Here is a 24,457-nt window from a genome sequence, read left to right as displayed (position 1 = left end):
TTTGGCCCCTGGGGATAATTCAAAGGTAAAGAATCTGTGGCTAGATCTTATCTCTGCCAGATAGGGTGTTACCAAAGGTAAGTAACTTATTCTTCCCATCTATCTCCAGAAGCCTTGTGGTTAAATCCTCTTGCTCCTCCAGGCTGCCACAAGGCACCTTTCTCACCATTCTGTCCGCTAGGAAGTCTAAATAAAACACAGTTTGCAAAGAAATTGTTTGCGACAGGGAGCATCTCCAAACATTCCTACTGTCTTCTTGGCCGATATGTAATAACCCCTTCGGATGCAGCACAGATGGTTCTCCCCTGCCTACTAGACCATCTGGAAAGTCCATTTCAGAATTGGTAGGGAATGGCCAAACAGCAGCTAAGCAATTGATTCAATCCGGTCCTGATACATCGGAGTCTGTTGCAAGAGCTATATAAACTTCTATTTCTCTCCATCACCACGTGTGGCTTAGAAATCTTGTGTTCTAACAAGATGTCCAGACGACTCTCATTTCCAGTATTGTCTTACCTACACAACTTGCTCTTCAAAGCCATTTCTCCAGAGATGGTGTCACACCACTTGCAGACGACACGCTGTTCGATATGGGCTTTATCATCAACAGGCCAAAGTCCCACCTGGTGCCCTCTCAGCATATCCTGTTCATAGGGGCAGTATTGGATACCACATCGAGTCGAGCCTTTCCCCATCCGCAGAGGGTTCAGTCATTGAGGCAATGATTCTGATACTTCAAATGGATCGCATGTGCCAGTCCTGATTGTATTACGTCTGCTAGCTTCCTGCATTCTGTTGGTCACTCACACTTGATTGGCACAGTGGCCCTTCTGCATTGCCTTTGCAGGCAGTGGTTCCAATACAGTGGACACCTTCAAAGCTGTATCAGAATCTCCAGGGGTACTGCAGAAGATCTCCAGTGGTGGAGTGTGGAAGGCAACCTGTCGAAAAGAAAGCTATTCCAACCTATCACAGATGCCTACAAAGCCATTCACAGCGCCTGACCTGCATAACAACCACAGCCTCTCCTTCAAAGCTCCCACCAGACATCTCTGCTCTCCCCAACCGGCCCTGACCACCATACCACGGATCCTCAAAACCACGGCTGGAGGCAGATCCTTCTCCCACCTTGCTGCAAAGACCTGGAACTCCTTGCCTCTGCACCTCAGACAATCACAATTGCTGTTGCATTTCAGGAAGGACCTCAAGACCCGGCTCTTCAACTGAACTGCACCCCAACCTCCAAAGCCTCCACCTTCATGCCTGGAGCCCGAGTGGGTTATCCTGAATTCCTTTTCCTTGCCTCTTGAAGTGGTGTATGTTATCTTATGTGACTGTAGGCATTCCACCAAAATGGTGTACTCGAGCAGATAGAGCAGGTTCATAAAGTGATATGCGAACAACTCCGTAGACCCTCTTCAGGCCTAAATATGGGACATTCTGTGTTTCCCCCTCTATTGTGCTCAGCAAGGGAACGTACTAGGCACAGTTAAAGCCTGCTTATCCGCCCTGTCAGCCAAGTTCTGTCTTCCTGACTTGCTCTTCCATCTTTAAATCACCCATTATGCGGTTCTTAAAAGGTCTCACAAATACGTTTCCTCTTTCTCCCTTTACAATGCAACAATGGGACTTGAATCCCTGTTCTTACATATGTTTGACCTGTTGCACAATTGCCCGTTGTGACTTCTCACTTTTAAAACAGTCTTATTAATCACTGTTACATCAGCTAGATGGTTTAGCGAGGTACAAGCTTTGTGAAATCCCAACTCATCTCTTTCTTTCCAGACAGGTTGGTAGTAAGAACCAGACTGCCAAAAGTGGTTGCTCCTTTCGAACTAGGCCAATCTATTACCCTGCTAGTCTTTTTCTCTCCCCCGCATCCTACGATCTAGGAAGAGAGACACCACAGACTGGACCCCAAGACAATGACTAGTTATTACATAGACCGGACGAAGGAGTGCAGGCTCATTGACCAGCTCTTCAAAGGATACTCAGGGAAGAAGAAACACAAGGCAATGCACAAGAGGGCGTTGTCACAGTGAGTAATCCTGTGCTACAACCTAGTGCACAAGGATTCTCCAGAAAATATAAGAGCTCAATCCACCAGAGCTAAAGCTTCTACTTCTGCCCTGGCAAGAGCGGTGCCTGTGGCAGACATCTGCAAGGTGGTGACGTGGACTTCCCTCCACATTTTGAAAAATATTACTGCTTGAACCCTAAAGTGAGGAGGAAGGGACATGTTGTGCACTCAGCCCTGCAAATGTGTTTGGTATAAGGAGCCATACACCCACCTCCAGGTCGGATACCACTTGGGGAATCTATTCAAAAGGTGAGGAATATGCAGGTAGAAGTATCCCATCAGAAGAAAAAGTTATTTACCTATGATAATGATCTTTCTGATGGATAATACATCTGCCTGCAGATTTATCACTGACCAATCTGTCTTCCCGTTGCATGGCTGGTTATTAAGCATGTCCTCTTAACAAGGTCCCAATGTCCTAGAAATTACTGCACCTGTTCTGATGTTGATCTCATCCTTCTGCCTTGAAGGCCCATAAAAAATGGATGGCAAACTGACGTCCGTACACTAACGGGTCTCTTTATGGCTCCAGTGACGTCACAGGGATGCTGCTTCCGACATCATGGTGGAGCCAGCACCCCCTACCAGCAAGATGAGATATTGAAACGTTTTCGGATTCAGTCTTACGCCTGGGATTTCCAAAAGCCAAGGAATCTGCAGGTAGCGCATCCACCAAAAGATCTTTACCAAAGGTAAGTAACTTTTTAATCAGGATCAGTTACTTCTCAATATTATTCAAAACAGAAAAAAAATGTACTTGTTGGGATGAATTGTTAAAATCCAAAAACTGAGATTTGTCTGTTACAGTGAACCGTGCAGTGCTCCAGGTGTTGCTCATGAACATGCACAAGACACCATACATGACATCACTTGTTACAAATATATGATGATATTACATAGACTTAAAATGTTGCAGTAAAAAATTGATATTTTCACAAGGATAATAATACCATATTTGAATTAGCACTACTCGTTTGTAGGTGTTCTTTTACATATAAAGTGGTCATGAAATGACACACCGCAGATGTATAAAGAAGATGCATCTAGGGAGAAAAGCATTTCTATGTCCTTCAGTTTAGGTATAGGTAAAGCTGCAGTACCACGTACGAATACCAGATTTTCTCACATTAATGCTTAACAAATGTCTATAATATGATCTAAATAACATTTCTGCCGACAAGTTTGTAATGGTATCTGCTTAAATGAATTATATGTCTATGCTCCACTGCCATACTATTAAACATTTTAATATCTTCAAATATTTCAAATGCATTAAAAAAATTCCATACTGTACCTTGGATATGCAATCTTTTTTTTTTAAATGTTATAATCTTAAAACTATACAGAAAATATAATTGATAAAGTTTATGAATAAAAAGATAATTGCATAACACTACAGTTTTATCAATATATATTTCTGATATGTTTTTACTGTCAAAGCATAGTAGGTTGCCTAATATAAAAAACTGAAGTGAGGATTCCTAGTTGCAATCCTCCTGTTTATCCTTATTAAGCCCTTATCATGACTTGTCATATCTAATGGAACATTCCTGATTTTATGCATGGTGATATTGGTGATTTTGTAAGTGATGTCATCAATGATGCTATTTGTATGGTAGCTTGTACAATATAGAATTCAAGGGTGTATAGTTTACCATAGCTGGTGATGTTAGTGTCTTTAAAACATTTTTGTTTTACTGTTTAATCCACTTGTCTGATCTATTTTCAAGAAATGTGTATAATTATGTTTATAGGGTCTCATTTGTAATACATTATCAACCATCACCCCCTCTTACTAATGTTCTTCAGTGAAATATCAATTCCAATCCTTTTTTCCCTCCTTCCATCCCACAGGGTCAGAAATCTATGTGAAACGTGTTTGTTTTCATTTTTGGGCAGTTCATTCAGTTATTCCAATTTATATTCGTTTACTGTTCTCAATGACTTTCCTCAAAGCTTCCAACAAGCTAGCTTGGCATGCTCTTCAATTTGTTTGACCTCTAATGAAGATGTCATACTAATGCAAAGCCCTTAACCCCTTCCCTGCTAGGCCTTTCCCCCCCTGTGCTAAGCCGTTTTATGGCTATTTGGGGAAGTTCGCGCTTAGGCCCCTGTAACTTTTTGACCACATAAGGTATTCACGCCATATTTTCGTCCTTTTCTTCCAACATCATGGGGATTCTAAAGGTACCCAGGGTTTGTAGATTTCCCTGGAGGGGTCCCAGAAATTAGCCAAAATACAGCAACATTTTAGTTTTTTGGGGAAAAATGTGAAGAAAGGGCTACAGATGAAAGCGTCTGTTTTTTCCCTGCAAATGTTATCAAAAAAGGGTTTGTGGTGCTGAAATCACCATCTTCCCTGCTTTCTATGGCAAGCAGACTTTTGTCAGAAAATCGAAAGTCAGTAGGTAATAACAGTTGCTCTACAATTCTTTGTTACCCTAAGTCTCCCGATAAAAATGGTACCTCACTTGTTTGGGTAGGCCTAGTGCCCACGACAGGAAACGGCTCAAAACGCAACGTGGATAGACCACATTTTCACAATGAAAAATGACCCTTTTTTTGCAAAGTGCCTAACTGTAGTTTTTGAACCCTAGCTCTGCTGGCACCTAGAGAAACATAGCAAATCTATACATTTTTTAAAACTAGACACCCAGGGGAATCCAGGATTGGGTGACTTGACTGGCTCTCACCCGGTTCTATTACCCAGAATCCCTTGCAAACCTAAAAAATTGTCAAAAAATACATTTTCCTCACATTTATGTGGTGGAAAACTCTGGAATCTGCGTGGATTCACAAAATTCCACCCACCACGTGTTCCTCAAAGTCTTTCGAGAAAAATGGTACCTTACTGGCATGGGTGGGTCAAGTACCCGCGACAGGCAAGGGCCCAAACCCTATTGAGGCGACATCAAAATTACCTATCTCAAACCAATCTGGTTTTGCAAGGAGGGTCCCATGAATTTTTGGCCCGGGACTCTGGGGCCATCTAGGGAAACCTACCAAACCCACACATTTCTGGAAATTAGAAGTTATCTACATATAAATGGTGACCTTTGTTAAAAAGTCCTCTACCAAGTTCCCACACTATTTTCTCAGTCACCCCAAAAGTGGACGGACAACCATGGGGGTTAATCCTGGCATTCTTACCGGTGTACACCCTGAAATTAGAGACATATCCAGTCCTACTGTCACACAGCATATACAGCCTAATTCCATAGCGTGCCCTCTTACGAGGAATGTATTGCCTAAAAAACAAGTGCCCCTTGAATAAGACCAAAGACTCACCCGTTGCTATTTCTTTCCCTGGAGCATAGATCTCAGAAAACCAATCTACAAAGTGGTCAATGACAGGCCAAATCTCAAAAAGACGGTCACACTCAGTGTGATCTCATGGCAACGCTAAACCATTATCGACAAAATGCAACATCTGAAGCAGAAGCAAATACCTATCACGACTCATGACTGACGGAAATATAGCCGTTGCCATCAAGGGACTAGTAGACCAATATGAAGACATTGATAGCTTCCTTAGCAAGCCCGTCAAAAAAGTTAAACCCAAGAACTTCTTCATCTCTTCTAGATTTGTGGGAGTCAACCGGGTAGCTCTAGAGTGGGGCCTAAGGCTGGCACTGTTGTCCCTCAAAATCTGTTTGGCATACAAATTAGTCTGCTCAACAATCTCGGACAAAAATACATCGTTCATAAACAACTGAAAAAAATGTAGCATAAAAAAAATCTGTATTCACTCTACACCCTGGAACACCAAAAAAGTCTGGAAATGCCGGCTGCACCATTCCTGGAGCAACCCAGAGGTCATCACTTCCAACTGGAAGCCTTGCAGCCCCAGGCTGCAGCCCAGATGCCTCTTGCCGCACTATACCAACGGGAAGCCTTGCAGCCCCAGGCTGCAGCCCAGATGCCTCTTGCCGCACTATCGGCACATCAAAGGCCTCCTCTAAAACAGGCACTTCATCCACACTAAGAGTAGCTTCACCCACACTGAGAGTAGCTTCATCATCCGATGATTCCATGTGGAGAGAAACTCACTACCTGAATATTCCTCTCCCTCCTCTGCCTCAGATGCAGAGTCAGTCTCTGAACCATGGTCAGAGGAAGACCCAAAAAGCATACCAACAACCTGCTGAGCAGTAATCCTGTGGCTAGCCATTATCCTTACTATGAAAGGAGACTGCACAAACCAGTCAACAACAACCAACACTCTGCAAAATAAGTAAGTAAAAAAATATGCGCCTTTATCACAAAGACCTATATACTCAAAACGATATGCTTCACTTGCAAGACACCACACTCACCAGCACCTACTCTGCAGAGAGACAGCAAAAGCCAACGATATCCCACTAGAAAGAAAAAAACTAAACCAATTACTCACAAGACAACAAAATGCACATCGAGCACAAATGCAACGTTTTTGACACAAAAAAACAGAAGCCAAACATGCTGCTATTATTACACCATTTGCAAAAAACACATTCATGCAGAGAAATGAAACTCATTTACATTGTACAGAAAAAAGTCTCTTACCAAACACATGTAACTACAAAAACAGCAGAACCACCAATAACGAAACCGCAACCTGGAACAGTCTAAAGAGCAAACGTCTTGAACTAGAACAAAAAGGGAGAAATAAAGGATTACAATTGCAATTCACAAGAAATAAAACAATTAACAATAAAACACGCTATGTCACTACCCAAATGGTCAATCTGCCAGATGGGCCTTCAAATAGGGCTGAGAAAAATGGGGGTGATCTTGCCCAAGGGATCGGGTGAGGTTGTCTGCCAGGCCGATCTGTCCCCCAGGTGGGGCAGAAAACAGCACTCAAAAATGTGCCTCCTTGCAAAAGAAATAAATCCCTGGTGCCTAGTAGGGTTTTCTGCCTCCCCCCTCCCGCCTAGGGCAGGAAGGCCAAAGAAAGGGGCAGATCTGTCCCCAGGAGGATGTATGTCATTACATCGCATACTAATACTACGCATGCCATTACAACGCGGGTATTACTACGCAATGTCAATGACATCGCATTCCATTACATCGCATACTTTTACCACGAGTATGCCTTTACCACGCATGCCATTACAACGCAAAGGCATGCGTGGTAAAGCTATACTCGTGGTAAAAGTATGGAAGGTAAGTGACAACCCTACCCCTACACCTACACAACACACTACTCCCACCCCGACACTACCCCTAACCCAAAAATACTACCACAATACACTAGCCACACTACTCCCACCCCTACACTACCCTAAACCCTAAAACACTACTACGCTACCCACACTACTCCCACCCCTACACTACCCCAACCCAAAAACACTACCACACTACTACACTGCCCACACTACTCCCACCCCTACAGTACCCTAAACCCTAAAACACTACTACGCTACCCACACTACTCCCACCCCTACACTACCCCAACCCAAAAACACTACCACACTACTACACTACCCACACTACTCCCACCCCTACACTACCCTAAACCCTAAAACACTACTACGCTACCCACACTACTCCCACCCCTACACTACCCCCACCCCTACACTACCCTAAACCCTAAAACACTACTACTCTACCCACACTACTCCCACCCCTACACTACCCTAAACCCTAAAACACTACTACTCTACCCACACTACTCCCACCCCCACCCCTACACTACCCCAACCCAAAAACACTACCACACTACTACACTACCCCCACCCCCTACACTACCCTAAACCCTAAAACACTACTACGCTACCCACACTACTACCACTCCTACTCTACCCTAAACCCTAAAACACTACTACGCTACCCACACTACTCCCACCCCTACACTACCCCAAACCAAAAACCCTAAAACACTACTATGCTACCCACACTACACCACCCCTACACTACCCTAATACACTACAATAAACAAACACTACAACACTACACTACCCTAAAACCTTAATCCCTACACTACATAAACATGACACTACACTAAACAAACACGACAACACCACAACACACACTAAAACGTTTTTTAAAAAACACTACATTTAAACTACCCTAAACTCTACGAAAGTAACCCCCACCCCATGCACAAACCCTCTTACCTCTCTCCTCTCCAGCGTCGCCGTCGGATCCTGCTTCCTCCTTCCTGCTTGCTTCACGTTGTTGTGAGGAAACAGACTAAGTTTAGTCACAACAACGTGGATAGCCACCCCCGCTGCCGCCATTACACATTACATTGCATGCGTTGTAAAAGCATATGCAATGTAACGGTATGCGTGGTTTTGCCACGCGTTGTAACATCGCATGCATTGTAATGCATGCGATGTAAAAGCAACGCGTGGTAAAACCCGCGTTGTAATGGTTGTTTACAATGGGGGGGGGGGGCAGAATACACATTTAAAAAAATGTCCACTGGAAGCGACCCTTGCCCAAGGGGTCGGGTTCCATTTTCTTTTTTTTTTACTCCCTGGTTCTAGTGGGCTTTTCTATCCCACCTGGGGCCAGAAACGCCAAAGAATGCAGGCGATCTGTTGCCAGGGGAGGCAGAAAAGTCTTAAAAATTAAATTAAAAATTATTTAAGCCCATAAGGAAGCAACCCTTGCCCAAGGGGTCGCTTCCATTTTAATTTTTAAAACCTCCCTGGCTCTCGTGGGCTTTTCTGTGCCCCCTGAGGGCAGAAAGGCCAAATAAACAGACCAATCTGCCCCCTGGAGGGGGCAGAATATACTTTAAAAAAAATATGTCTCCTGGAAGCGGCCCTTGCCCAAGGGGTCGCTTCCATTTTAATTTTTAAACCTCCCTGGCTCTAGTGGGCTTTTCTGTCCCCCCTGAGGGCAGAAAGGCCTAATAAACCGACCGATCTGCCCTGGGGGGGCAGAATATACGTTTCTTTAAAATATGTCCCCTGGAAGCGACCCTTGTCCAAGGGGTTGCTTCCATTTTAATTTTTAAAACCTCCCTGGCTCTAGTGGGCTTTTCTGTCCCCACTGGACCCAGAAATGCCAAATAATGTGGGCGATCTGTCCCCGGGGGGGGCAGAAAACTCTTAACATTATGTATCCCCTTAAGAAAGAGACCCTTGCCCAAGGGATCGCTTCCTTTAAAGAAAAAACACATCCCTGGTGTCTAGTGGGTGCATTCCTGCTGCACAATCGCAACACTGTGCGCTATCGTGCTGCAGGAATGCCCTGCATTGAGACATCAGGGAAGAGGAAACACTCTTTTCTCTCCCCCGATGCCTCAATGCAAACCGATCTGCCCCCCCACCCGAGCACAAAAACTCACCTCTTCCTCACCTGGAAGCAAGTAGTTTCCAGGCGTCCAGCGCTTCCTGTTGACGTTGGTGCACGCTGTGCGTGCAGACGTCACAGGATAGCCGAGTGGGGGGGGGTCGGGGTGGCAGCTGAAACTCTTTTGCTTCCATTCCTACTTGGGGGTGCAGATGGGCTGCCTGTGGGGGGAGCGCCAGCGCTTCCCCCATGGGTGGGTGCCATGATGGAGCAGTTCTGTCATGAGCACACGCCGACCGTGGCTCATGACGGAACCGCTCCGTCATGATCACCGATGGGGTTAAAGGAGTTGGCTCTGACAGTGAAACACTATCCCACACAATCAAAAATAATGTAAACATTGTTTACCTCTAATCTGCAGGCCTTGTGTTAAAATCTCCACAATATTGACCTTTCTCCTTCAGAGAATAACATCAGTTGCATTGAATCGGATCTGATTGTGCTGTGATTTGTATAAATAGTCAAAATTGTATTGTTGAGGCATAACATCCAGTATGTTTTTTCCCCCCAGGTATTCTTTGAGTACTTCTAATGCTTCAGTTGCTGCTCTACTATGTGCACTTTATCCTCATTTCCCTGTGCACAGCACAGACAACAGGTACGTTTTAATTCAAATAATACTATACCTTGGTGTAAATAACATTTCTTTACGGCACATATATAAGCATATCAAATAATGTATAATGAGATTGATTAATGTTCTATAGCAATGGGCATTATATGTTTTCAGTACATTTAATTAGGTAGCCACAGTTTTGTAGCTGTTACCCTTATTCAGATAGACCTCTAACTGTAGATTCCTCACCTTTGAATTCTCCTCAGGCATCAGACTGGATCTGGAAGATCTTCAACAGTGCCTCCGTGCACGTCGTTTTGGTCGTGCTGACATCTGTTTCATTCTTTCTGCACTAACAGATGTGGATCCAAAGCTACTCCTCACCTCTTGTTTCAAATTTTCAAAATCCAGTGTGCAATTGTATTATGTCACCTCTCAAATCCACAGGATTTAAATCCAGTGGGGAATATCGCAAACAGATATCCAGGACTGACCAACGTAGGGTTTGCCTGTGGTGCCTAGGATCAGATCATGACTCCAATGCCTCCAGTATTTGTGCCCTTATGCATCTCAAGGCCATTTAGGATCGAAAAGCTAAGCCCTTTGTGGCGAAGTACTTCAGGAACTCCCACTGGGATCGGTTGAGGTCAAAAGATAGGTCCTGCTCCTAAGGTTGTTCTCGTGACTGGTCTTCTTCATGCTCAAAGTCCTCACAGAAATTGAAAAAGAAGCACAAGAGATCCAAGAAGGAATCTGCCCTGTACTTATTCACTCGTACCTTCAAAAAAGAGGCAAGGGCTTCATAGTGCCTCCAGGTGATGCTCCCGAAGTCGGTCCATTTCAGAATCCTTTCCGAACTGGATCGTCTGGGTCCATCAGCAATCCTGCAGCAAATAGAGAAATTTTGCAATACTATGCTGCATCTTTTTGGCACATTACGAATCCCTCTGGCTTTGCCTTCAAGCCCCAAGGAGCCCAGGGGCCTCCCATCAGGGTTTCTGCGAGCGGGTCCACTGTCGGTGGCAGTTTTGCCCTTTGGATCCACCCATGGTTCCGACTTTGGTACAAGTTCCCTGCCTGGCACCACGAACTGCACCGGAATGCGATCTGCCGATGTCGGCACCGTCGACTCCAGATGACGACAGCCAACCCGTATAGTGCCTAATGCAGAGACAGTGGCACCTTGATCATGACCGCATGCTACATTGTCTGAACAGCAGCCCCTCTACCACCGTTCTGATTTGGACATAGTACCCCCACCTTCCGGTAAGGCTCAGGTCCTTTAAGATCTTTTTGGCATGGATTTAGACAATGGGGGAATGATGTTGAGGGGGTGAATGCTCAACCATACTTGGAGGATAAGTAGTACAACGATCTACAGAATTCCAGTGTTCTGGATGCCTCCCCAGGCACTGGTCAAGTTTTTCTACCAGGACCTGCCACTGAATATGGTGCCTTCTTCGCTGTGATTTTGCAAAGGGTGGCGAAGGCCCTTGATCTCCACCTTCCCACTCTGGAGGTCAAAATTAATGTCCTGACACAGATGTTCCAACCTGACCAGATGAATTCTGATCCTCTTTTACCATTTAATGAGGCCCTTACTGATACACTCTTGGGCACCTGGGCCAACCCTTGTTGAGGTCCACCTGTGCATCGCCAGATTGTCAGACTTTATCATCCTTCTGCAAGAAACTCTGCTGTTCTCTCCCAGCACCCCACTACTGAAAGCCTTGTTTTATGGGTTTCCGCCACTAGAGTGAACCCGGAGTCTTTTCCCCTACTCCCCTTGACAGGGAATTGAAGAGAATAGAAACCTTCGACAAGAAGGCTTTCTCCTCCACAAGTTTGATCAGTGAATGGCAGGGGCCTCTTAGGCTATTACTCTCATGCATTATGGGTCATCCTTTCCCTGGCCAATAAGGATGGCCACAATGCAGCAAAGTTCACTATCTTCTTCAGGCTGGACACCACAGGCTCCCTCAGGAGGGCTGTTGATACTGACATGGTTGTCCAGAGACAAGCTTGTATGCAGTTTACTGGCTTTTTGGGAGACATTCAGGCCATACTTTTGGATACGCTATTCTGTGACACCCTATTGTTTGGTGATAAAGTGGATGTGTCGCTGGAGTGCTTCAAGGGTTGCAGGGCCCTCCAGTATGCTTTTTGGGTCTTTCTTCCCCACCTTCCCCATCAGCAGTTTCAACCCGATACCTCCAGCAGCCCAATAGGGTGCATCAATCACCGCAACCTTTAAGTTGTCTGCATAGCTGAGGACAAATGTGACTGCGGACAGCCCCGTCTTCTACTGCCTCTGCTGCCACTTGTCCCAAACCTCTTTAGAGCGCCCTTGGCAGTACACAGCCACCCTGCTGGCAGCAGGATATTTTCTGTCAAGGTGGCAGGAGATAATATCAGACAAGCGGGTCCTACAACTTGTTCAGCGGGGTACAGGATTGCCGTTCCTTGAAAACTCACAGCACTTTCCACCAACGTTAGGATGGCTGACAGAGGACCATCTGTCTCTCTTATGTTTATGTTTGCCCCTTCTCCGTTTGGTACACCCTAGTAGGACTTACATTTAGTCTTGTCATTCTTCATATGTGCGCTCTTCTCTTTGGCTTCTTTCTATTAAGTGAGTATTTCGTCTTGCAATAACTTCAGCTCGACATGTGAGCGAGTTATAGGCTCTGTCAACCCACCTTACACCACTTTCTACCTATAACAGCTGGTTCCCCGGGCTTGAGCACCCTTCCTTCCAAAGGTAGTGACTCCCTTTAATTTATTTTAAGAACATCACTCTTCTGACCTTCTTTGCTCCACCTCACTCTTCTGCAATGAATGAAAGGCTTTACCAGTTGGGTCCGAAAAGATAACTCATCTTCAACATCAATTGTACCAGAGATTATGTTGAGTGGGATACTGCTCTCCATTAAGATCTGCTATGCACTTGACAAGAAACATCCTGCTGAGGGCCTGCATGCTCCCTCTACTAGAGTCAAAGCTGCTACCGCTGCCATGACTTGCGGGGTGATGAGAAAGGTCCTTTTCCTGCTTAGTCCTTCAGGGCTTTTTGGTCTGAGCTATTTCATAGACCCAACACCAGGCCCTGTGGCTTGGGAATGTGTCCAAAAGGTAAAGAACCTTCAGTTTGAAGTCTCAATCAGAAGTTACTTCCCGCCAGTAATGTTCTTTTTTTATTGAAACTCTATCTAATTGCACCAACCCTTCTGCCTTGCTATTCCGTGAACTTGTCTCTTTTCTTAAAAAGATACCAATTTAGGAATCTGCACAGTAGTTTCAACTGATCAGATTAGCTCCGCATCTCAGCATGGAAGTATCAAGAAGGTAACTTACATCAGCGCAAATAGGTGGTGTCTATATATGGCGGGGCATGTCACACCCGGCGCGAAGCGACGTTGGTGCAGTGTCAGTGGCACCACCTTCTGCCATGCAGAGCTACTCCTGAAAAATTTCCGGAACCAGTTTGATGCCTGTGGGAGTATTCAAAAGATGAGAAAGCTATGGTAGGGTAGTCTCTACAAGAACAAGTGTTACCAAAAGTAAATATCTTGTTCTTCTTTTTCCTTTTTGAAAGGATTTTTGATTTATTGTATTATTTTCACATTTTGGTGTCTAGTGGCCCAACCACTGGAGAGAAGAGTCATAATGCACTGGTGTTCGATGAACAAGGCATAGGAAGCACGAAAATGACAAGCCTGATCAATTTACGTTTCCTCCCACTTGCAGAATAGCACTGCTAGTTAATTAGCCTCTTCATCTTCCGCATTGCCTTTCTCTCTTTGATGGCTTATGTCTGCTAGATGGAGATCGTTTTAAGTCTGGTTCAAAGGTTTGGGTGTTTCCACTCTACCTGCTTTGTGCTTATTGCAACCAGTTCTGACAGTTCTGCCCAGTGTTCTAATGGCTAATCTGTGAAGACCTTGTTTGTGTATGTTATTCTCGACCTGTGCATAATGTCCTCCTCATTGCTTAGAAGAATTGTTATTTTTTCCAAGTTCTTTAATCGTTGCCATTAGATTTTCTTCGGCAATGATATAATTTCCTATGTTTACTATCTCTCTCACCTAGATCATTGCTGCCTGCTTGAGGGATGTCTCCACTCTTGACTTTGTTTCTGCTGATTATCTTTGAGTGGCACTTCTTACTTTTACTGTTAAGAGACATGGGACCAAAGCTGGTTGCCCTTTAATGTATCTGCTTCTTTCAATTGTTTGGGTAGAATGCGTGTGGGTTCTCTCATCCTGGATTTGCAAACAACGTGCCGTATTGCATGATTAGTCAGTCCAATTGGGATGTAACTTGTTTGTTTGCTTATGTATTGTATTGCATGTAGTCATATGATTGTAAACAGGTGAGGTATAATGCTAGGTATCACCCAGTAGCTGGATGGATTCCCAGTTTTTGCTCTTATAGGAGGTTGACAAGGTATTGACGTTCATGTTCCACCATATAATTCCCCTATTTTGAGATGAGCAAACTGTGCTGCGTATGATCCCTTTTGCAGGTAGGTTTCTTTATAGCCTTTATAGAGAAGTATACCTCCCTAATAGGATGGCTATCTTCTCCCTTTCCTTGTATTTTTTTTACCAGACTGTCTTTTGTAGTGTTTTATTTATGTATAGTCTCATCTAAAGTGCATCTATCACCAGAGGGTATCGTGGCACTAGTTGCTGGGAATGGACCCACCGCTCAGGGTCCTGTTCCTTATCCCATTGACCCATCAGATGCGGTCCGGAGGGGAACGAGTAGGTAACACAGTGCGGTTTCACCATTAAGGAACAATGTTTCCATGAGGTGATCCTGCCCCCCACCTAAGACCATGAAGTGCTATTAGGCACCGCTATATGAATAACGAAAAAGTACAATCGTATGTATAACACGCATGTTTTATAGTTAACAGCGTTTAATATTTTTCAATAGTTTTTATACACCACATTAAGGATACATAGGAGTGGTAAATACAGGGCTGGTCCCTGTATGGTCCTGACGAAAAGCCTGGGGAGCTTGAAACATGTTGACCACACACTGATTTAGCCCTGACTAAAGGCTAAATAGCAGTGTCACCCCCCTTTTAATATACCAATCTAGGAGCTAAATAAAATTTGTTGAGGCCCACTAGCACGGTATTTTTAATAATCACTCACACCCACTCTGTCACTATCTCACTTCACACCACACATAGTCTTTCACGATAAAAGTGCTCCTGCGTAGTTCGCTAGTCGCAGCACGCCCCTTTTCGTAGAGAACTGGGATGGCCCCAATGATGAAGCATGTCACCGTGGGGAAACCCCGGTGAGTGAGGGGACACTAGAAAGCAATTTTTATTTCTTCCTTGGTCTGTACTGAGAAAATTTGATCAGTGACCATCATACAAACTAGGTCTCTGAATCCTATACATTGGATTCTTACTTTTTCATTCTCTGTAATCTTCTGCTGCATATTTTAGATCTCTACCCGCTCAACGCTAGACCAAGTCTTGTCTGTCCATGACCCCGGAGGCTGGATGGTGGCTTTGGGCCTGTAGGCCACTTATATTGTAGCATGTGTTGCAGTAGAGTCATATGCTCTGCATACTCCTGCAATCTAGGGTTGGTCTTGGATGTTTGCAACTTGTTTTTCTTAAAAGAATTCTCTTGAGTCACAAGGTGTATGGTGACTCCTCATGTGTGCACTGGGCATGGGTGCTGCTCCAATTTGGATTGCTTTTCCGCCATCTAGTTCGGATGTTATAATTGAAGCTCCTGAATCCAGACACCCTTTGACGCTTTCTTCCACAATTCCCAGTCTTATTTTGTCACTAATCCGAACAGAAAACAACATACTACTGCTGACTCGCTACCAGGAGCTCCATTACACAGAGGATCAACAGGGTTTTCACCTCTGTGCTAGAGGCCTTGAGTCCTGAAGCCTCTACTTGACTTGTTCGCCTTCAAGAATGCACAGACTGGGATGGAATGGTCTATGTTTCAACACTGCTCTCGCTGTAACGTACAATACCCCTAGGCAGACCACCACCAGGTGTGTAATTTGTTTTTTTTGCCTTAGCACGCAACAGTGTGAGGCCTGACTGGTGGTGAGGTCCTAAAGACTGTGCCACAGAGGGAGAGATGCTGGCCACATCATAAGATGTACTATGGACACTCAACGGAGCACACCCCAGATGTCTTCGATGAAGAAACTCTGGGCGCCGAGGATTTTGTATAAGCCGGCCCTTCTGATATTCCGACCCTCCAACTGTTTCTGTAGGTCTTCTTCTCCAGTTATGAAAACGAGCTGGAACAATTCCACCTTGACATCAAGGAAACCCTGCACACAGACAACACTGCGGGCTGGGAGTATGGCAGACCATCATATCAAACCCACCAAAGCCTCTGGAGATAAGGCGCACAACCACCTCTAAGGGAGTGAAGCCATTAGCCCCTCGAAGGCAACCCTGCTCTCTGGGGCATCACAGGGGTCTGGCAAAGGCCACATTAATGCAAAGCCCAAAGAGCTGGCATCACCTACATTCACAGGCTCTCAACATTCCCGACCGCTGGTCAAAACTCAGGGCCTAATTACGAGTTTGGCGTAAGGGATACTCCGTATCACATGTGACGGATATCTCATCCGCCGAATTACAAGTTCCAATGGATATAATTGGATTGTAATATGGTGGACGGAATATCCATCATGTTTCTGTTGTAGTAACCCTGTCCTCCAAACTCATAATCAGGCCTAAGATTTGAGTCTACTCTGCACAGATGAACAATGCAGGCGTCAAACTCCAGCAGGCCCCACGACGAATACAGGCACTGAGAGCCCTCTTGGAGCCACCAACACCTTTGGCGGCAAAACACCAGGAGCCCGGACCTAACACGGTGCCGAGCCTGCTGACCTCGAAGATGTAGCTTCCGAGAACTATATCTTCAACATCGAGGGCAAGTAGCTCAGAAAGCAACATAAGATTCTCAGCATCCAATGCTGGAGCAGCTCCAAACAGAGCTTGATGTCTAACAAAAGAGACTGTACCTACATACTCGGATGGGAAAGACTGCTACTAAGCCACTAAGCCACCGCCCAAGGTGGTCAACATCTTTCCACTTAGGAGGTAGCCGATGTTTGAAGAGGACTTATCTTCAAGTCCAAAACCAGCTCCCAAGCATAAAAAGAGGCACAAGGGCACCAGCCTCTTCGCCACTACCACTCCCCCTTCACCTCTACTGCCTCTTCATCTTCCAACTCCTCCGCCTCCTTCCGCTGCTACCTTCAGACTCACTACCAGAGGCATACACACCACAATCGTTTTGAGGACTGCGTAGGAATGATTATTCTTCCGACCCTCCTGGATACCCTGACCCAGATCTGTATTCCTCCAGAACCTCTCCACAAGACAATAGCATCTCATACCACGAGGTAACATAACAGCCAGGCGAATACCATAAAGAGGACCTCTATGTAGTTCAGGAGGAGGAGGCCAACTTAGTTGAGATCCTCTCTAAGAGAGAGCGTACTATCCCGTTTTTACCTATATTAATAGCTATGCTAAACCAGCTACAAAGTCCTTCAAAGATTGTTCAAAGTCATTGTAGTAACCCCTGGGGTACAGCGGACGTACAAGGCCTCACCTTCTGACCCACCATAAATCAGGGTACATGTTGCATCGGACTCCCTAGTCGTCCTCTCTGCAAGTAAGCATGCAAGCTCTCAAGAGACAGCAGACGTCCTCCCTTAGAAAGGAGAGTAAAAAGCTGGACTAAGAAGGCCAGAGGGTAGCCACAGGGACATCTAACCACTGGCACATTGCCAATTCTGTTGTCCTACTGGCAAGACATGAAGTAGCCCATTGACCAAATGCGGGAGTTACTTAAACAGCTGCCACATGAATATAGGCAAAGGGGAGAGAAATTGGTTATGGAAGCAAGGCTATCTCGAGTGAGAAAATACGTTGCACTCTAGATGCAGCAGACACAGCAGCATGAGGAGTGAATACAAGTATCCTCATTCGCCGACATGCATAGCTTTGTATCTTTGGGTTTAAGCCTGAGGTATAGCATCACCTTCTTTTTTTCATTAATTTTGGCCCACAGGTCAATCACATTTTAGAGAAACTTAAAAAGGATATGGATACAGCTAAAGCCATGAGTCTTTTTTAATTACTAGTCAAAGTGGGTTATTTCACAGGCAGCGATACCATGCAGGCTCTAAGACCACCTCCCCAGATGTGAGTGCTTACCAAAGGCAGCACAAACGTTTTCAGCCTTAAACCTCTACAGGTTACACATGAGGTGGATATAGAGGTACCAGCAGCTGAGAGTGGGCATCGATTAGGTTGCCTGGCACAGTGGGTCTTTTGTAGACTGTGTGATTACAAAGGACACCATCTCCGTCTCTGTCTACGGAGCCGGTATCCCCAATAATTTAGAGGTATTCTGATCTTCTTGGTTCAGGTAGGATTCACCTGAGCACATTTAATAATTTTTGTATAGTTATTTACCTTTCTTTACTCGCATTATATAGAAGAATAGGTCGCCTAGAATGAAATAGGGATCCCTGGCCCTGAAGAATGCCCTAGACCCATTTGGATTTGTAGAAGGGCAGAAACATGTTGGACGCATTTTTATGACGGAGATAGTCATCGCTCGTCCATGGCCGCCTCATACCTTTTTAACCTTACTCAACGTACCCACTAATAAAAGCAAAAAGCCGGAATACGTTAAGGTAGTTTTAAATCACTGGCCTGGATCCCTTCACTGTTTAGTAGCCTTTATCTAAGAACTCCCTACTGTGTTCAGTCCAAAAGGAGTTTGAGTCCACCCTGGAGGTACTATCCTTCCAGGGTGGGGGGAGGTTGCCAATGATGAAGCATGACATAATATTGTGTGTGAGGCTTCCTCTTCCATAAGGAAGACCCTTTCTGTCCTTTCCTTTCTCCCCTTTCCGTTCTCCCCTTTCAGCACTCACTCATGCTATCTGGGACCATCCAAGTTTGACAGTAATTGTTCATGTTTAAGTATAATTAAATACTTCTTGCCGAAATGGAGAGATCAGCTCAGGCAAATGGGTTCCAGCCATAGTTCAACACAGATACTGTCTAGAGTTTCACACATACCCTCAGAACACCTCAGTGAGGACCACATACACCTAGAGGAAGAAGTGCAAGCCCTTCTACAAAAAGTGTCACAACCCCAAAGTAAGACGGATTTTCTCCATGTACTTTCTCATCCCCAAAAACAATAGACCCTCAGACCTATTCTTGATCTCAATCCTCCCAACCGATGCATAGTGCTGGAACACTTCCACATGAAACCCCTTCAGGGCGTCGTACCTCTCCTGCAGCAAGGAGTCTTCATGGCAGCACTGGACCTGAAGGATGCACATTTCCATTTCCTCATCCACCCTGCCCATAGACACTACCTGCCGTTCATGGTAAGTGATCGCCATTACCAATTTAACGTCTTACTTTTTGGTGTAACCTGTGTTTTTCATTCTCTGCAGTGGTGGAACAGCAACAATCTGTTGTGACACTTTAACGCAAGTCACATCACCACAGATGTATCACAAACAGGATGGAGGTCACATCTTAATCTCTGAGCAGTACAAGAATTATGTATCCACGAACAGCAGTGTTACCACATCAATGATCTCAAACACCTAGCAATTGAACAATGCCTTCCTCGCTCAGATACAAGGCAAGAAAGTGCTTGTCCAGAAAGACAAGAACAGCAGTGTGCTGCCCACACAAGCAAGGTGGCCCCCTCTAGCTCCGCCTTTCTGTTCTAGCTCAGACAATCTGGATTTGGGCTCGTTATCCGCGCATCCACTTTACAGTAAAATCAAAAAGGCCTGTCTGCTACTGTATCCACTGAGCCCTGCAGTGAAGGACATCATATGCTACCACCTCCTTCACCTACAACAATCAGAGTTCACGTACTCCGCAAGCTCTAGTTGTCCAAACAGTCCCTCGGAAGCTATTTCAAGCATCTGCTCCATGCTCACGCTAGCCACCTCTTAAACAGAGGGCTGCTTTACAGTCTATGCAGGGCATGTGTATCTACAGTACAGCAATACATGCTACAAACTGAAAATGTTACCCTGTAAGCATCTGTCTGTAGTATGTAGTGCTATATATTCATGTGTGCCTACTTCCTCCCCGGAAGCATGTGGCTCTGGCTGCAGGTCTTTCTTACTATTCTATATTCACTTACTTACCAATGCATATATACACCAGCTTCTCCTACCACTGTATAGCAATCTCACAAGCTGGATTAAAGCAATCTCAAATGGAATTGATCCCCATGCACTGTGCACACTTAACCTGTTTACTGCGGCCGTTATTTTGGCGCAGTGCGGGCGTTCGACAGAGTGGGCGGGGCCGCGTCGGCCGTTGAACGTTCTCAGCACCAGCCAGGTAGTGCTCCGAACGTTCAGCGGCCGATGGCAGCATCAATGGGGTTAAGAAGGAAGTGTCCTATACATCGTGACCAGAGAGAATTCTGTGAAGAAAAACAAGTTGCAAACGTCTGAGCCCAACACTAGATGGCAGAAGACGTCAAAGCATGTGAATCTACAGCACTATACCACTCAAACGAATACTTAGCCCAACACTAGATGGCAGAAGACGTCAAAGCATGTGAATCTACAGCACTATACCGCTCAAACGAATACTTACAGGGTAAGTAACATTTTTCTTTCACATCCCCATCTTGCAGACCCATAGGCGCTACAGACCCACAGAGGGCCAGAAGCATTTTCAGTTTGCATTGTTTCCTTTTGACCTCATCAATGCCCCTCGGATGTTCACAAAAGTCATGGCAGTGATTGCAGTGCACCTGTGAAGGTCAGGGATTCCAGACTTCCTCGACAGGCTGGCTGTTGAAGGCAGGCTTGCCCCCAGGCTATTGGCAGTGAACAACAGTGAACCTTCTAACATCATTAAGGTTTACTACCAACTCCAGCTACTCCTGGGTATTTTTCATATTGCTTCGGCTTTGTGCTTGCGTTTATGGACCTTCACAAGCCATTGTTCAAAGAGTGCTACTGCTCTGCATCTGTCTTTTTTTTAGGATCCTTTAGGTTCTAGTCTTTCTATATCAGAGGTACCATTTTCTGGAAAGGACATTTTCCAAGGATTATTATTGAGTCCAATTCACTCTTTTAAATACTTGCACATGCCTTTACCATACTGGTGTGCCTAAGGGTTGGCAGGTGTCCCATTTGGCTGGGTTTGCTATGCAAAGACGACTTCTGGCCTCCATCACTATATTATATTATCCATAGTACACATGGTTTAACAAGGAAAATTCTGCCGGCCTTCTTTCTGCCAGAGCTCATCCTGTTGAGAGAAGTGGAAAGAAAATGGAAAGCAGGATTGTGCTGCCCTAATTTAATTTACTTAACTTACGTCGGAGGGGTGTAAAGCTATCATAGTATCATACACTTCATACCCAAAAATCCTCATGTATTCTGCTTTGCCTTCGGTCAGACTCCCGGCTCACAGAGGTGCTGGGGTGGCAGGATCAGAGTTTCTCTCTCTCGCTCACATTTATCCTTCAAAGGTTTGTGCTTTGGCTCCTTTTTCTCCTGCCTTTCTCCCCCATTACTGGACTGCTTCTAGATCCTGCTCACTCTAAACCAGTGGTTCCTAACCTTTTGACTTCTGTGAACCCCCGCTTAATCATTACTGAAATCCAGGGACCTTCGCAGATTTATTTTTAGAACACTGGGATCACCCCACTGAGTCATTTTTGGAATCTGGGTACCCAGCCGAGTATAATTTGATTCGTAAAAAAATACAGAAACAAGCATTTATCAAATACGCAAATGATTAAATATTTTATTTAACTCTCAAACACATTTTAAACACATCAACATTTTTGTCTTAATGGGAAGCTTAGAAATGTTCTAAATTCAATGGAGGGCAACCATTGTCTCGCCGATATTCAGTTTGATGCACTTGTACTGCTCCCACAAATCAATCTGAGTATACCAATCTAAATATTAGTCTCCAATTTCAAATTCCTTCACATTTACAGAACATTTTAAAGCTTTCAAGTTTACATCTAGCTTCTTTATCTATGTACACTTTATTCATCTATTAACATAATTTTATTTTCTAAGTCGTCGCAGACCCGAGTAGCCCTCGCAGACCCCTCCAAATAGAGTCTCCAGTCCACAGGTTAAGAAGCACTGTGTTAAACCATGGATTCCCACACACTTTTTATTCTCTGGACTACTCTCATTCCTACCTATCCAATCGGTCTATTTTATTGTCCCCTCCTACACTGAGAGCATATATTTGCACTCTGAAGCAATTGTTGACAGACATAGAACAGTACGGTCCATGCAAGCAAGCACATAGAATATGCTAAACGCAGCTACACCTCACCAAAACTCAGTTTTACTTGCTGACTCTTGTTTAGCCAATTCACCAGGTCCAGTGCTGGGTCATTCTCCACACCAGTCCCCCTTGAGAAACTTCTCCCGTACGACCTGGCACCAGGGAAAATCACGTGATGACCAGTCCAGTGCTGCCCTGTTCGGTAGCGCAGACAGTTTCCCACTTGCAAAGCACCACCTATAAAATAAAACACAACAGATCGGAAAGCATAAAAGTCTAACACGCGTTCAGTGCAAAAATAGTCAATATGCTGGCAAATCAATAAGCTGCAATTGTCGCTTTAGTGGGCACATCATCCACTGCTAATTCATTTGGATCATTTAAGGTTAAAATCCATACATTTCAGACAAAATGTTATAACATTTTCCTTTCTCTGCAAGCAAGTGCGGCCCGTGCAGTTATGAGTGGTGGGGGGGGGGTTGGGAGGATTCGAGAGACGACCATGGGGGGCAATTAAATAAATAATTAATTTTCTCTCGTCGCCGTCTGTCGAATTAATGACCCCCTACCCCACCCCTCTTACCTGTACGGGTCGCGGCTGTCTACAAGTCAATGGAAAAAAGAACACATGATAGGGGAGCAGACATAGAGCCATATAAATACATTTTGAGTTCACCACGTTCTTCAATTCACGCTTCTTGCTGCCAATCCTCATACTAAGGCTACTCTTACCATGCAGTGCAGAAAAACGTGCAATTGTACTACACTAGGTAAAATGGCTTTTAGGTAACAGAAGTGCATGAAGCTTTGTAGACATGTTGAAGTTAAGGGGCACTTAAAATTAACATTAAAATGACATTGAAATGTGTTCATATAACTTATATTCCATGTCAAGGCATACATCTGTAACAGTCGGTTCATAATAAAGCTCTGGTATCAAGACATGGAATATGTGATTCTGCTTCCTCATCAGTTCGGCAAAGAGGTGCTCCGTAATAGAAGTATAGATAGAGATTTCTAATGATATTGCCTTGTTTTCTGAAATAACCTGGATACTAGCTGGCAGTGAACTTATCTTCTGTGCCTTCACAGAAATAACATTCATGCATATCTTTTTCTTTCACAAATTGCCGAACGTTAGTGTCCTCCCAACCTTGATGTTCAATACTTGGCAGCTGGGTATGTAACAGTTTTGAGTAATATGTTTGTTCTAAGCATACTTTGGAAGGGTGTAAATAGGCCTAAGAGAGGTAAGGGCTAGACATTGTTTATTCTCCTCAAAGATGCTCAGCCATGGGTTGGCTCTCCCCTTCTGTGATTCTGTCGATTGGGCCTTTATACTATTCATCCTATACTTCTCACATTTAGTTTTCAGCATGCCTACCTGCATCCCACTCTAGCATATCTTAGTTATTTAATGTGACCTACACCTATGCGTTTTAAATGCTGAAATGTTTCTGGTGGAACCTTTTTTAATTCAAAGCTGCTCTGCTTGTTAAAAATCATGGCTGAAGGCTTCTTTGACAGCTCTTTATCAAATGTGTCCACTTCATGACCCCCTCATTTGCAAGTTTATACTTCCTAGTGAATACGCAATGTCCTGGACTTGAAATGACTTATTGTTAGAAATGGGATTTCTGTTTGGCTAGGACTTGCGCCTAAGCCAGGCAGAAACCACCACTCTAGTCAGAGCAAGGAAGTTACACGCTGAATACAACCCCTGCTCACCTCCTTGGTAGCTTAGCACGAGCAGTCAGGCTTATCCCAGAGGCAATGTGTAAAGCGTTTGTTCACAACATACACTCAGCAGCAACACACTAGGCACATCACAAAAGTAACTCCACACAAGGTTATATATAAAAATAGCCTTTGTATTATCATAAGCATATTAGAATAGTAATCATACAATATACAATGTGCCAACTGGCACTAGGCAATATTTACAGGGGATTATATACACCTGACAGGGCCAATTGGGCCACTGTCAGAACTATCACAAGCACTAATAGTAAATGTAGAACACATCCAGTAACTACTGGCAAAATACCGTACTCGCCATCATCTCCTGAAACATAAATCATATTATGCAAGCAGCATCACATTAGGCGTGAAATACATTCTGCGCCAACCTCATGAGCATACACACATTAGACCATAACCTCACAAGCATAAATACTTTAACCTCATAAGT

General features: G+C 44.6%; 1 protein-coding gene across 1 annotated transcript in view; it reads left to right on the top strand.

Moving 5' to 3' along the window:
- Nucleotides 1–24,457, top strand: part of ANAPC1 (anaphase promoting complex subunit 1) — an 815,950-nt gene that overhangs the window by 586,755 nt on the left and 204,738 nt on the right. Inside the window, exon 38 of the mRNA XM_078648767.1 lies at nt 9,882–9,968. Within this exon, the coding sequence (XP_078504893.1) occupies nt 9,882–9,968 (87 nt within the window). The remainder of the gene's footprint in view (nt 1–9,881; nt 9,969–24,457) is intronic.

Source organism: Lissotriton helveticus, chromosome 6 (assembly GCF_964261635.1).
Source record: "Lissotriton helveticus chromosome 6, aLisHel1.1, whole genome shotgun sequence".
NCBI lineage: Eukaryota > Metazoa > Chordata > Amphibia > Caudata > Salamandridae > Lissotriton > Lissotriton helveticus.
This window is presented reverse-complemented; position numbering and strand designations above follow the sequence as displayed.